The 12526-nt window shown below is 39.9% G+C and overlaps 1 protein-coding gene across 1 annotated transcript in view; it reads right to left on the reverse strand.

Moving 5' to 3' along the window:
- The window catches only part of cfap74 (cilia and flagella associated protein 74), a 54190-nt gene that overhangs the window by 27169 nt on the left and 14495 nt on the right, over positions 1-12526 (reverse strand). The window contains 7 exon segments of the mRNA XM_061074641.1: positions 2465-2586; positions 2694-2816; positions 5936-6033; positions 7471-7585; positions 7796-7981; positions 8367-8456; positions 8910-8976. Of these exon segments, the coding sequence (XP_060930624.1) occupies positions 2465-2586; positions 2694-2816; positions 5936-6033; positions 7471-7585; positions 7796-7981; positions 8367-8456; positions 8910-8976 (801 nt within the window).

Consider the following 12526-nt stretch of genomic DNA (forward strand, 5'->3'; position numbering starts at 1 on the left):
GACTTTTTAGATTGATCGATATAGATTGTTACGTGAGCATAAAGACTGATGAAGAAGTTGCAATTCATATTAAATAGTCCATCATTAGCTCATATTAAACAGTGACTAATGCAGATCTGGTAGGAGATTAATACATCATGTTTCATTCGGTTTGTTGTGGACTTGTGTTCACTTACAGGAACTTGATAAATAATATAGATACGGTATGTGTCTAATAATTTAGGAAATCTCTCACTGTCTGCTTGTGGTTCACTCGAGAAACACTTGGTATGTGTAATGTTACCGGCCCAAGGCAGCGCAGTGTGGAATTTGGTGCAATTTGGACACGTTCAATTTGGATACAATTTGAATAAACAGGTTTACAGGCAGTCATCAATGTAAGTGACTTTACTGATCACAACAACAGTGAAGCACAACGAGTGATTCTCCAGTTCAGGGTTCCACATACTGAGTTGAGCTTCACTGAACTTTAATGAGAACAGCTCTTTGTGCAGCAGTGGTGGTGCAGCTTCAGGGTTCTGTGGAGCGAGTCCAGCAGAACCCGGGCTTTACTCACTGCTGCTTAATTACTGCAGGTCGCTTTTACAGTTTCAGAAAGAAAACTGCAGGCAACATTAACACAGTCTGAGAGAACAGCCCATACAGAAAGAAACATGTTACTGGTACTGCAAGTTATAGAAGATAGAAGATATAATTACACGAGGTACAAACTAAGAAAAAGAACATCTATGAATAACAATGATAAGTAAAGCTGACTTTAAGTACTGTTGCTGTCTTATATGCAGAACTCCATCTGCTGGTATATTGGACTTTTCTTGAAACAAAAGCTTGCGTCTATTGATAAAAGCATTATACATCACTCTCAATACAAGCACTTTGTGAAGTTCATATTCTTGTTGTTTCTGACTTCTCCCTAGAGATGTATAAGTTCAAGACAGTCCACAGTAATTCTCATCTATCCCTCCTAATGAGCTTGGATTAATGAGTGCTGTTCCGCTTTGCCAAAGCAATTCATTTTATTTGGCATGTGCAGTCATGACTTTCCAGACACTTCTCTTTTCCAAATTATACATTTCTGTGACTGGAGGCTTCCACCAATTATACAGCCATCATTTGCCTTTTGTTGCCATGACAAAACATAGAGAAGTGGGGATTTTCATAATGATGTTTTTAACTTGTTTTGCGATAAATCTCAAATTTCCATTTTAGCTGCATTTCCAATTGCACAATACATGAAAACGTTGCTTTGCCAGTTGATTTCTCCTATAGGTATAAAATATATGATCAATATTCACAGATTGTATACAAAATATTTTACCTGGAGACATACAACTTCACAGAGGTCTGAATCGAAACCGTGGTGGGAACATTTTGATCTCAATTAAGTAAACTGCTCAGTAAAGGCTACAGCTGGTACGGCTGAAGAGTACTGTGCTGTTTCCTTTGAGAAGAGACTGTATCTCTATCTGTGTGTGTATGTGTGTGTGTGTGTGTGTGTGTGTGTGTACGCGCGTGTGTGTGTTTGAGAGCCATCTGCTCAAACTGTACATGAAAACACAGATCCCCCTGAACTGGCAAAAACACTGAAACTGGTTTCAAAGAAAGTTTCCCAATGATTTCCTTGAGAGGAACCTTCACATGGTTATGTCTCGGAGAGTTTGTTTGGGTAAAGCTGAGCTGAACATGAAATTATCAAGTTTGCTTCGATACAGCCACTTATAAAACTCACTAGGGGAATAGATCCCACTCTCTTTCTGATTAACACTAAGTTACAGACCTTGTCCCAAAAAGACAAAAGGTCAACTGGCCTACAACATGAAAAAAACTTAAAATTTGAAATTGCTAGTAATTTCAGGCACATCCACTTGAAAAGAAGTGTGATACAATTACGTTTTTCACACAGTTTTTTCTTTGTCCTTTTCAAGCTGCAGGTGATTATTTAAAGTGACACCAATTGGGTGTTAGATGACATGTTACTTTCCTTAATTTGGGTGTTTCATGTTCATGGATAAAACAGCTGCGACAAACCGCACAACTACTTTTACTGCATTACAGGGGATGTATTTAGTGTATATTTAGTATAACAGAAAATGAGCTCACAATGTAGGCAGTTAATGGTCTTTTAGATTGTGTTTTCTGCAGCCTAATTTACTTCAAGCTTTTAAGACAAAACAATACATGTATTATTATGCAAATTTGTTATTTATAAATTGACCTCGAGGACTGTTAGTCAGTCACATAATCATTATCGTCATTCTTTCCTACTATAATGTGTTTTCATTGCAAGCTGTGCAAGACATATAAATACATTTTAAAATGCTGCAGTTCAGACTCTTAAAAAACAATATAGAGTCAGGAGTAGTATGAGCTATATATATATATATATATATATATATATATATATATATATATATATATATATATATTTATAAAGATCTCAGCCACCTGAGGCTTTGGATCCTACCTGCTGTGGACCGCGACAATGTCCTGATAGAGGCGGTCGAACATGCAGATCTTTAGATCAACAGTGGGTCGATCCACCCATACAGGGATGCTGACTGCAGCACCCCTCACATGGATAGGTATCTGTATCAACCAAAATACGTATCACCAATCACAAATGATTTACATTAAATAACATTATTTACGGCTCCATTAACTGTCATGTGCAAGGTGATGAATAATAGTCTTACTGGTTTGCTGGATTGGTCGGAGAACTTGATGTGGAAATCTAGTGTGGCCTCTCCTGGAACTGTTGGAGCGAAAACAATCTCTAGTTTGACGCTTTCTAAAGATCCAATCTCCCCCTCTCGAACCTGAGGGCAACACAGAACAAGCAAACATTTGATTATAACATATTTTAACTTACACAATATCTGTGAGAAATATTGTATTGTAATACATCAGAATGGTGGATGTATTGGTGATTGAATACAAAAAGGACAGAGTTACCGAGTTAAAGAGTCATGACCAAAAAAAAAAGTCTATCTATGCACATGAATGATGCTTAATTTACTCAGATATATAACTTCAAATGGAATGCCATCTAACTACAGTGAAGGGAAGTGTAGGTTATTCACCCTGCTACTTGGCGTCGGGGTAGTGAGAGGAATTATAAAAACAAAAGGAGAAGAGAAAGTCATGCAGCCACTAACCGAGTGAAACCACCATAGCTTGATGGATAATCCACCATTTAAGGCACCAGCCTACAACCACACAATGTGAAAGTATCAGTCAAAATGACACTGTTCAAGCCACGGGCATGCTGTCGCACGCCATACACACCGCCGTAACAAGCGCAGAGGGAGAGGCGATGCACCATTAGCCCCCCGCCAGAGAAGTAATGAACCCTGAACAACTCCAGAACTTCAGATGGGCCACAAGGCACACACAGCAGCAGTGATAAAAACAGAGGGAGGCAGAGTCTTCAACAGACAGAGATAATTGTCTTATCAGAGACGGAGCAGGTGTCTCTCTGGGAATCCAGTTACACGGGGTCACATCCATTCACGGATCAATTCATTGATCGATGGTTCTGGTTTGAACTTGTCGGCCAGATGGGACCTCTCCGTGTCTGTGTGACTTTTCTCCAGTTATTGCAGCTTTATCTAACAGTCAATTGTCAATTGGAGAATGGCTGTAGGTGTGAATGTGAGGATGAATGGTTGTTTGTCTCTGTGTGTTGGCCCTGTGACAGACTGGTGACCTGTCCAGGGTGTACCCCGCCTCTTGCCCACTATCAGCTGGGATTGGATCCAGTTCCCTTCGACCCTCACAGGATAAGCGGTGTAGAAAATGGATGAAATTAACAGGTTGAATTCCAACAGCTGCATGGCTGGCAGTGTTGGGAAGGATACTTTCAAAACGTATTCCGTTACAGAATACAGAATACATGCCCAAAAATGTAATTTGTAACGTATTCCATTACATTAACTAATCTGAGTAACGTATTCTGAATACTTGGAATACTTCCGGTTTGTATTGCATTTTTTAAGTGTATGATTGCGGCGTTGTTATAGTCAGTGGAGAAGCAGCAGTTTAAACTCTCTCTCCAGCTGGATGTCCGGCTCCCATCCACTCCCACCTCTGTGCCGGCCCCACCGGAGGCTGAAGGACCCCCCCCCCCCCTGCGCCAAGGCTGCCTCGCGCCGTGCTACGATCGTTTCGGCGTCGAGTTTATTTTTTTTTGCGCTTGACGCGAGCGTATCGCTCCATGAAACACACTGAAAAATGATTTTAAACGATATTGATGACATTTTATATGATATAAATGATAAAGTATGCATCCCATAGTTTGCATTCCCCTTCTGTTGTCCTGGAGTTTTAATTTTACCAATTTTACCGATCACATTATTAAATGCCCCCCTCTGCCCATCCACTACAGACACACAAGCAGTCATAAAGATAAAAAGAGAGGGGGGGGCGGAGAATACGTAATTTACCCTCGACACCCGACATTGAACGGAGAGAACAGCGGAGAAGTTCTTGAAGATGGATGAAATTAAATTGGGACGCGGTTGCAGTTAATGTTGGAGCAACAAGTGACTAAATGCTTTTATACTACTTGGTCAACGGGTGATATTATTAGCGCTGCCCGGCGCTTCAGCGTCCGGTGTGAACCCGGCGTGCCTCGCTGGTCTCCTGCAGAGCCATGACAGCGGAGCTCTGGGAGCGCAGGTCGGTCTTCTCTCACCAGGTGCTGGAAGGGCAGCTTGCGGATCAGCAGCTCCGTAGATTTCTGGTAGCGACGGAACTCTCTCAGAGCCTCGGTCCCGGGCCTGTAACGGTCCCGAGCGGGTAGCGGTGAGGCTCCTTCACGCCGCCGGGGGCCCGGGCGCTCTTACGGCAGCCCTGGTCTCCAGCTGCTTCCTGGGGGCTTTGCCGCCGGTGGATTTACGAGAGAGTGAATAAACTCGAGAAGTACCGTCATGTAATCCACTGATTTCAACAATGTAACTGTATTCTGAATACCATCTATTTAATCTGTAACTGTAACGGAATACAGTTACTCATAATTTGTATTCTAAATACGTAACGCCGTTACATGTATTCCGTTACTCCCCAACACTGATGGCTGGTGATGTTCCCCCACAATTGCAGATACGCCGGCATCACTCCAACAATGTCCACTCATTTACACTTTGGAACCATATGTATCTCAACAAGTGTGACAGTCTACAGCTGTGCAAGCAGCTCTGTTAAATGGTAAGGCTAATGCCAGAATGCTAACGTGCTTTAGTTAAAGAGGTGTAATGTTTACTGTGTTCACTCTCTTAGGTTAGCTACTAGCTGAGACCTGTTATCATAAGGTAAGTACTTATTGTATGTCGTTATCAAATCAAAATATTGGACATTAATAATTTTGAGCTGTTGTTGATGTTAAAGGAAACGCCTGGGGATAATCTCAGTCAAAGATTCATCCTCTGGGGATCACAAACTTGCCCCTCTAGTGATGCCCTGTTGCAGCACCCTATCCCACTTTATGTAATAGCTTTTAATGGTGATCAAAAAATTCCAATCAGGAAGTGGTGAACCAACCAACTGACAGACCGACCAACAGACAAATCAACCCAGTGACACAGCCATCCTTCGAGCCTAGCTGCTAGCACGGCTTCCTTGCACTCAACATTTTTATAATTTATTATGCTATATCTAATTATTCTGATTGGTGCTCCCAGGAGGCTGAACCCACTTATTTAAAACAACATGTATCATTTCAGTCATAATGTCAACTCTACTGGCCTGATATAGGCTACAAGTGACTCATATGAGAATTTAACTCTAAAGGAAGCTCATAAAGAGCCTTGCTGATGAATATTACTTTTATTTGTTATGAAATAAAGTTATTTACTATCTTGAAACATATACAAAACTCACATTGATTTCATCATTACAGCTGAAATCCACAGTGTTCACAGTATGACTCAATACTTACATTTCCTAGACTTATGTCACTGGTGTCTTCGTCTAGCTGGAGTTCTGCATCAGTGGCCTCAGGAATAGCTTCCGGACTTACAGCTGAACCCTCTGACTCTGACACACATACAAAAAAAAGACACAGAACATCATAGGTCATTTTTACTGTTGGTACGTTGTGCAGCAAACCTGCCATGAAGAGCTGCCAATTCACCAAATGCAACAAAAACTCAACATGATGGTGGCACATGTGGGAGTTCTTAAAGCTTATCATAATCAGAAGTATTTTTCTTGTGGCATTTTGAGCGCACACATCAAATTGTTTTTAAGTATGAGCAGAAATCCGTCAGTTGGGTCAAAAGCTATTATGAGAGAGAAGAAGAACATTCAATTTATTGACAGATAATTGCATATACTGTATGTTAGCTACTGTAAGATTCAGTCCAAGCAAAGAACATCAGCAGCCTGAAAATGTGGCCAAGAACACCATCTCTGAACGGTTGCAGATGAAGAATCGAGGCAGAGCCACTTCAACACAGTTTTTTCCAAAGCTAGCAGAGCAGAAATAAAAGACTGAGCGGCTTATCACAGCATCGGTGGAGGAAAGTGCTGAATACAGTGATGAAGACTTTAGATCTGAGGGAACATGAAGAGAAAAAGTCTCCTTGTCACCAGCTGTGAAAGCAAGGTGAACCCTCTGCTTTGTGTGTGTGTGTGTGTGTGTGTGTGTGTGTGTTCTTTTGCTTTCCCTCTAACAGGAACCAAATGTCCCAACAAAAATAGAAAGATGAGACACAGTTACAGCTGAGGCTGATGGAATTTGATTATGTACCGAAGTATTTAAAAAAAACTACTTTTGACCCGATGACACTAAATTATGTTTTGTTTGGTGAAGACAAGGTTACAGGATCGTCAAATATAAAGAGATGGATCATGATGGGAACATGAATATCTGGACCAGATAATCAGACAATCCATTCAATAGTTGTTGAGACATTTCAATTAAAACCCCACACCCACCTCCCAGTGTTGCTATAGGAAAAGTCAGAGGATCCCCAAGGACAATAGGATTCATCATCTGGGAACCATGAATGTGTACAAACGTTCATGGCAATATATATACAGAGGTTGCTGAGATGTATCTTAGTCAACTTTAGTGGTGAATGGGTCTTTCATTGTCATCCATAGAGCTCTGCTGCTTGCATGGCTAAAATACCTGCAAATTAAATATATTATTAAAAAATTGTTCCCGAGAAGGTATGCAAGTGCAACTATTCCTCCTAAACTGGTGAACAATATTACTTTAGTCATATAGTGGATATTTTTAGACTTGGACCGGTTGCCCTTTCTGTGATATTTGTCCATGGTTGTCATGTAGCATGGTAAACATGCCCAGTGGAATAAACAGAGTAGACTGTATACCAAATTCTTCAGTACTAGATACATTCAGAGGGGTTAGATCTAAAAGATGTAAGTGAAGGTTCAGGTCCATGCAGAACTCTAGTTCAGGTACAAACTAGTGTTAGATAATGTTTTATTAGATATGTATAATACCTTCACCTGGCTTCTCTTGCTGTGCTGCCTCACAGAGCTTCTGTCTCTCTTGCGTTGATTGGATTTCTCCGGAGCTCTTTTGACTGCCACATGTTGTGTTTTGACTGCTTGTCTCCTGTCAGCCAACAACACAGCACATTATTTATAATTTACCCATGACGGTTTATTTAAGATGACTCTCTTTCAACGTGGCAATGTGAATTGTCTGTAGTCCTTCTGTGCGCTGTTAATTCTCTAACTTTAAATTCCCTGATTTACTAATGAAATTTACTCCATGAATTCATCAAAGAACAGAAACTGTTGAGATCCTAATAGACAGTCTGACCTGGCATGTGGGGGTGGAGACTGGAGATGGCATCTGGACATGGTGAGATTCTGGACTGAGCCATGTGGAGGTGTCCAGGCTGAAGAGGGTGGCCAGAGCTCCCGTGTTGGTCAAGGTGATAGTCCGTGAAATAGTCTGGCCCACCACGTGTGAGCCGAAGTCAACTAACTGACAGTCAACCTCCAGCTAGAGAAATAATATATTCATGTAGTTCATCAGTAATCATGATAATAATTATGATAAATAGTGATAAGATGGTAGTTATACAGAATACAATTCAATAGAAAGTCAGGCTAGAAAAGTAATCAGCATTACATGATGAAGAATCCTCATTCCTATTATTAATGCATTGTTAGCAACCTTACAATCAAACTAATCAGGCGGCTGGCCAAAAGAGTCACGTGACAAAACATTAACATGCATAAATAAACAGATAGAAAGAACAATTCCTTTTAGAAGCACAAGAATGATTTGAGAAAATAGCAGGGCATGAAAATTACCCTGAAAGTCATAAGTCACGCTCAGTAATTTCCCCTAATGGTCTGTAGGTTGGCTACAGCACACGACTCACTTCACATTTCTTTATGGTGCACCTGACAGGCACAGAGAAGGGACCCGATCCCGTGGAAAAATAGAGGTCTCCTTCCAGGTCCTCGTTGATCTGCAGGGATCAGATAATGGAACAATGGTTCGCTTCATAACAGCATCGGCTACCTGACATTTGATTCAGAATAAAGGTCGGATTTTAGATTAAACCTCAGACATTTGATCCTTAAACAAACGAGTGGAATGGCAGTGGGCTGAGAGTTGTGAAATGTGTGAGGACTTGGCTAATAATAAAAGGTAAGCTGTCGGCACAAATCTATGGTTCATATGGAAGTTCATTCCCTCTAAGAATACCACAGAGGACATTTTGCACAAGGACACATAGATGTTAGGTAGTTAGATTTGATTATAATGACTTGTCCTATTTGTTATATAACCCTGTCTACACTCAGCTTTGACAAAAAGCTGATATACAGATATATATTGCACATTCTTTAAGCTCAAAAGGCACTGAAGGAAAAATGACAGATATGAGCATGTTGTGAACTGTGGTGATCATGTGACTAACCAGAGGTTGGAAAACAGCCTGCATGTCACAGGACATCCCGACAGATAGAGAACCTGCAGGCTTGAAGCTGAAACACAAATTACAGGGAGTTATGATTACTACTGCAGTTCCGTTTCTAAACCAGCTTGTTTAAAAGGAGCTGTTCTCTTGTTCTGTGTTAATGCTCCAGAGCTATACTTCAGGATTGTCATAAGTGAGTCCTCTCACAGTTCTACAATATACTGTCACTTTCTACACTGTGTGCTGGACGTTGTGGGCAGAGCTTTTTGAGAACAATCGATGGTGCAGAGTGAATATAGAAAACATAATGTTCTTCACCTAGTTTAACTGTAATGAAGATTTAATTTTCAACGTTTTTCTTAAAATGGAAGTGATTTTGCTTCATTACTGTTAATGTATTTAGTTTTTATCCAAGTTTTTATCCAATTTTCAATGATTTACTTAACTGCTGTTATGAACATTGAACTTTCCCTTTGAAGACAAATTGCTAAACGGGAAATTATTATACATGTTTTTACCATGACAGAGATCAGTACCCATGAATGTCTGCGTCAGTCTGATTTGGTGAAATATAAATAATGTAATTATCAAAATGATTCGGTGGCGATTTACAACTGCAGTTTGAGCCAGTTGCCGATCACTGCTGTGGTTTATTTGAGGACGTAGAGGAAGAAATGTTTAACTGGATGTGTCTCTGAAGGCATACTGCCATGCCTCCACTGACAGCAACCGAGGACTGTTTGTATTAATATTGAACATATCGGGTTTCCAATTTGCAACTCCTAGCACAGTTTACAATACAAACACTAAATGTGAAGTCGATTAGATGATCTGTTTGCAAGATATCAATTTCATACATACAGACACACATTTGTGAAATTAGTAGGTTAAAGATAATTTGGATTTCAAACTGCTGCCTGGTTCTATGGCACAAAGACAAAGGTATCCCTGCTCAGAGTAAAATATTAATAGACTGACTACGATGATTAACAGAATGTTAAATCAGTGAGTCTATGAAAGACATCATGTGTACAACAGTAAAAGTTTGAATTTAGAGAAATACACTGTGATCAAAAAAAGATCAAAATGCTTTAGTGTGATGAATCTCCGGAGAGCAGAGTAGATAAAAGGTCAAACGTCAACTTGATGCTCAGGCACAGAAAACAAAGAAAACAAAGAGCTGTTGTTCCACATGAAAACAATGCAGTGTGTAATAGAACGATCTGGTGATATTTCACAGCCCTGGTCTTATTATACTGACTGCATATCCAACCAGAATCCTACAGTTTATTCCCAGACGAGAAAGAGAAACATGAGGACTGTGAGCTACATTTCAAAGCAACATGTGTATCTCACAGCACATGTTGATTCCTCTCTTGATGCTGCCCCGAGGAGCTTGACAACTTGCCGCTCTTCCACAGACACAAGAAGAGGGTCGATAAAGATGAATATGGCAGGCAGCCAGCCAGAGAAGCAGGGAAGGATTCAAAAAATTCAATACATAAACAAAAAGACATGCAGCCAGGGGCAGTCGGCAGGTAGCAGCAACACCTACAGCATACTGTAACTAGTTTTTTATTAGCTACAGTATTTTATCATTATTTTACGAAGAAGGAAATGATTAAATCACTGTGGAAACATGCAGGAGCTTAGAGCTTAGATAACGAGATATCTTGTGGGTAAAGCTGACTTTGTTTTGAGGGTGGCACAAGACAAAAGTTCAGTTTTTCTATATCACTTTTTTTCCTGCTTCTTTAACTCAGTGAAGAATAAGACTGGGTTAACATGGTTTTCTCTCTCTGGCTGACGAGCTCCAGTCTGTTGCAAAAATTAAAAAAAAAATTCAGAAATTGACAGCGTGTCTCCATAGTAACGCAGGCTTTTCAATGTCAGTCAAATACTAACATTGGAAACATCTCCCCAGGAGGCCTGTAGCTGACACTGTTTACAGAGATGTGCCCCCAAAACAACTATTTCACCCTGCTCTGAAAAGCTAGAAAAAGATGCAAAAGAGCTGCAGTTTGATAAGCTGTATTTTACAGTTCAAACTTGTGTACAGCTCCAAAGCATCTGTTACCAACTCTTTTATAAATGAGCTGCAATTGTGTTTTCTTGAACACAAAAATGTTGAATAACAATTCTAAACAGTCAAATCTAAAACCATCCATCCATCAGTTATTTGCCTTTATCTGCTTTCTGTGACTTTAAGTATTGTTAAGAGCCACGCTATACAAATACAATTTCTCCTTCTTCTATTAACTGTATTGATGTTGTTACTGTTATAGCAGTTAATAAGTGTATGTTACTGTATGAATGTGTGCGTGAATGGGTGAATGTAACTTGTACTGAAATCGCTTTGAGTGGTCAATTAATGTTATTATCTCATTTCCACAGGTTTTCATTTCCAAATAAGGAAGCTGAAACATGACTCAGCTGTGTAAAGTGGAAATTAATTCTTGGTTTTTGCAGCTAAGAGCTGCTAAGGCAAAAAAAAGAACCCACTATAACTTAATTTACATGACATAGATGATTAATGAAAATATGTAGAGATCATTGGTCCAACAAGATAAATTAAGCAAAAAAGATTAGCCTTAGCCCTTTCGGAAACTTTGTTTGAACCGTGATGAACCCAAAAGATAATTTCATCAGATTCCTCATAAATTTCTCAGTATTTTCACCCACTTTACACAAAAAATCTCTGACAAACAGTAAAACTGCACCATAATAAATCTGTGCATATTCTTGCCAGTGCAACTTCATAAACAATCTGTACTGTTCTCAGCGCAAGTGGGCAAAGGTGCATTGGGTTTGCCTTAAGCCAGTAGTTTGAAGTTGGTCCAGCTGTTAGGTAAAGAATCTGGAGCAGTCTGGCTGAAGCTGCCATCCAGTTCACCACTGTGACCTGGAAGCGTATGAAAGTGTTTGAATAAATCTGTTGATAATTAGAAATGTCATGTTGTGCTTTTAATTGCACTTCTGGCTAATCCCCTTCCTTATTGGTGTCATTCGTCTTTCCCAGCGACTTGACAGGTGGTCTAAAAAGACGTGAAGAAAATAGAACAGTTCACTTGGGATTAAACGCTGAGTGAGGCTGTGTTTGAAAAAGCCTGCTACAGCAGCCCTAGATAAAAAGCTGCAAATTAGGCCATTCTGTACATCATATCCATTGCAGAACACTGCAGCAGTGACTGTGCCGTGTGTTCTGTTATGCATTCTGGATGCATTCTCCCCATTGGCTTCTCCTAAAATTAATCAATAAGCATCTTAAGTTTGTTACTCAGTTCAACTCTGCTTAAACACCCTCACACTCCCGAGAGCAATGAACAGTGAAGCATCACAACTCTGACAATCAGTGCGAACATTACTTGTATTATCTCGCTGTTGTAGTTATTTCACAAAAGTGAAAACTTGTTCTGTTAACAAATGATCGCTACAACAAAATGTAGATTTTTTTTTTGCAGTTTAAAGGGACTCTTACCTTTGTTGCATTTTTACACTTTTTGTGGATAAGGTTAAATTGGTATTAATAAGGTAATGACACTCTAAAATGCAAGACAGACCCACCAGGAGTTAAAACAAACAATTATTTCACTCTCGTAATATTTAGTGAAAACTTC

Source organism: Limanda limanda, chromosome 7 (assembly GCF_963576545.1).
Source record: "Limanda limanda chromosome 7, fLimLim1.1, whole genome shotgun sequence".
In the NCBI taxonomy this organism is placed as follows: Eukaryota; Metazoa; Chordata; class Actinopteri; order Pleuronectiformes; family Pleuronectidae; genus Limanda; species Limanda limanda.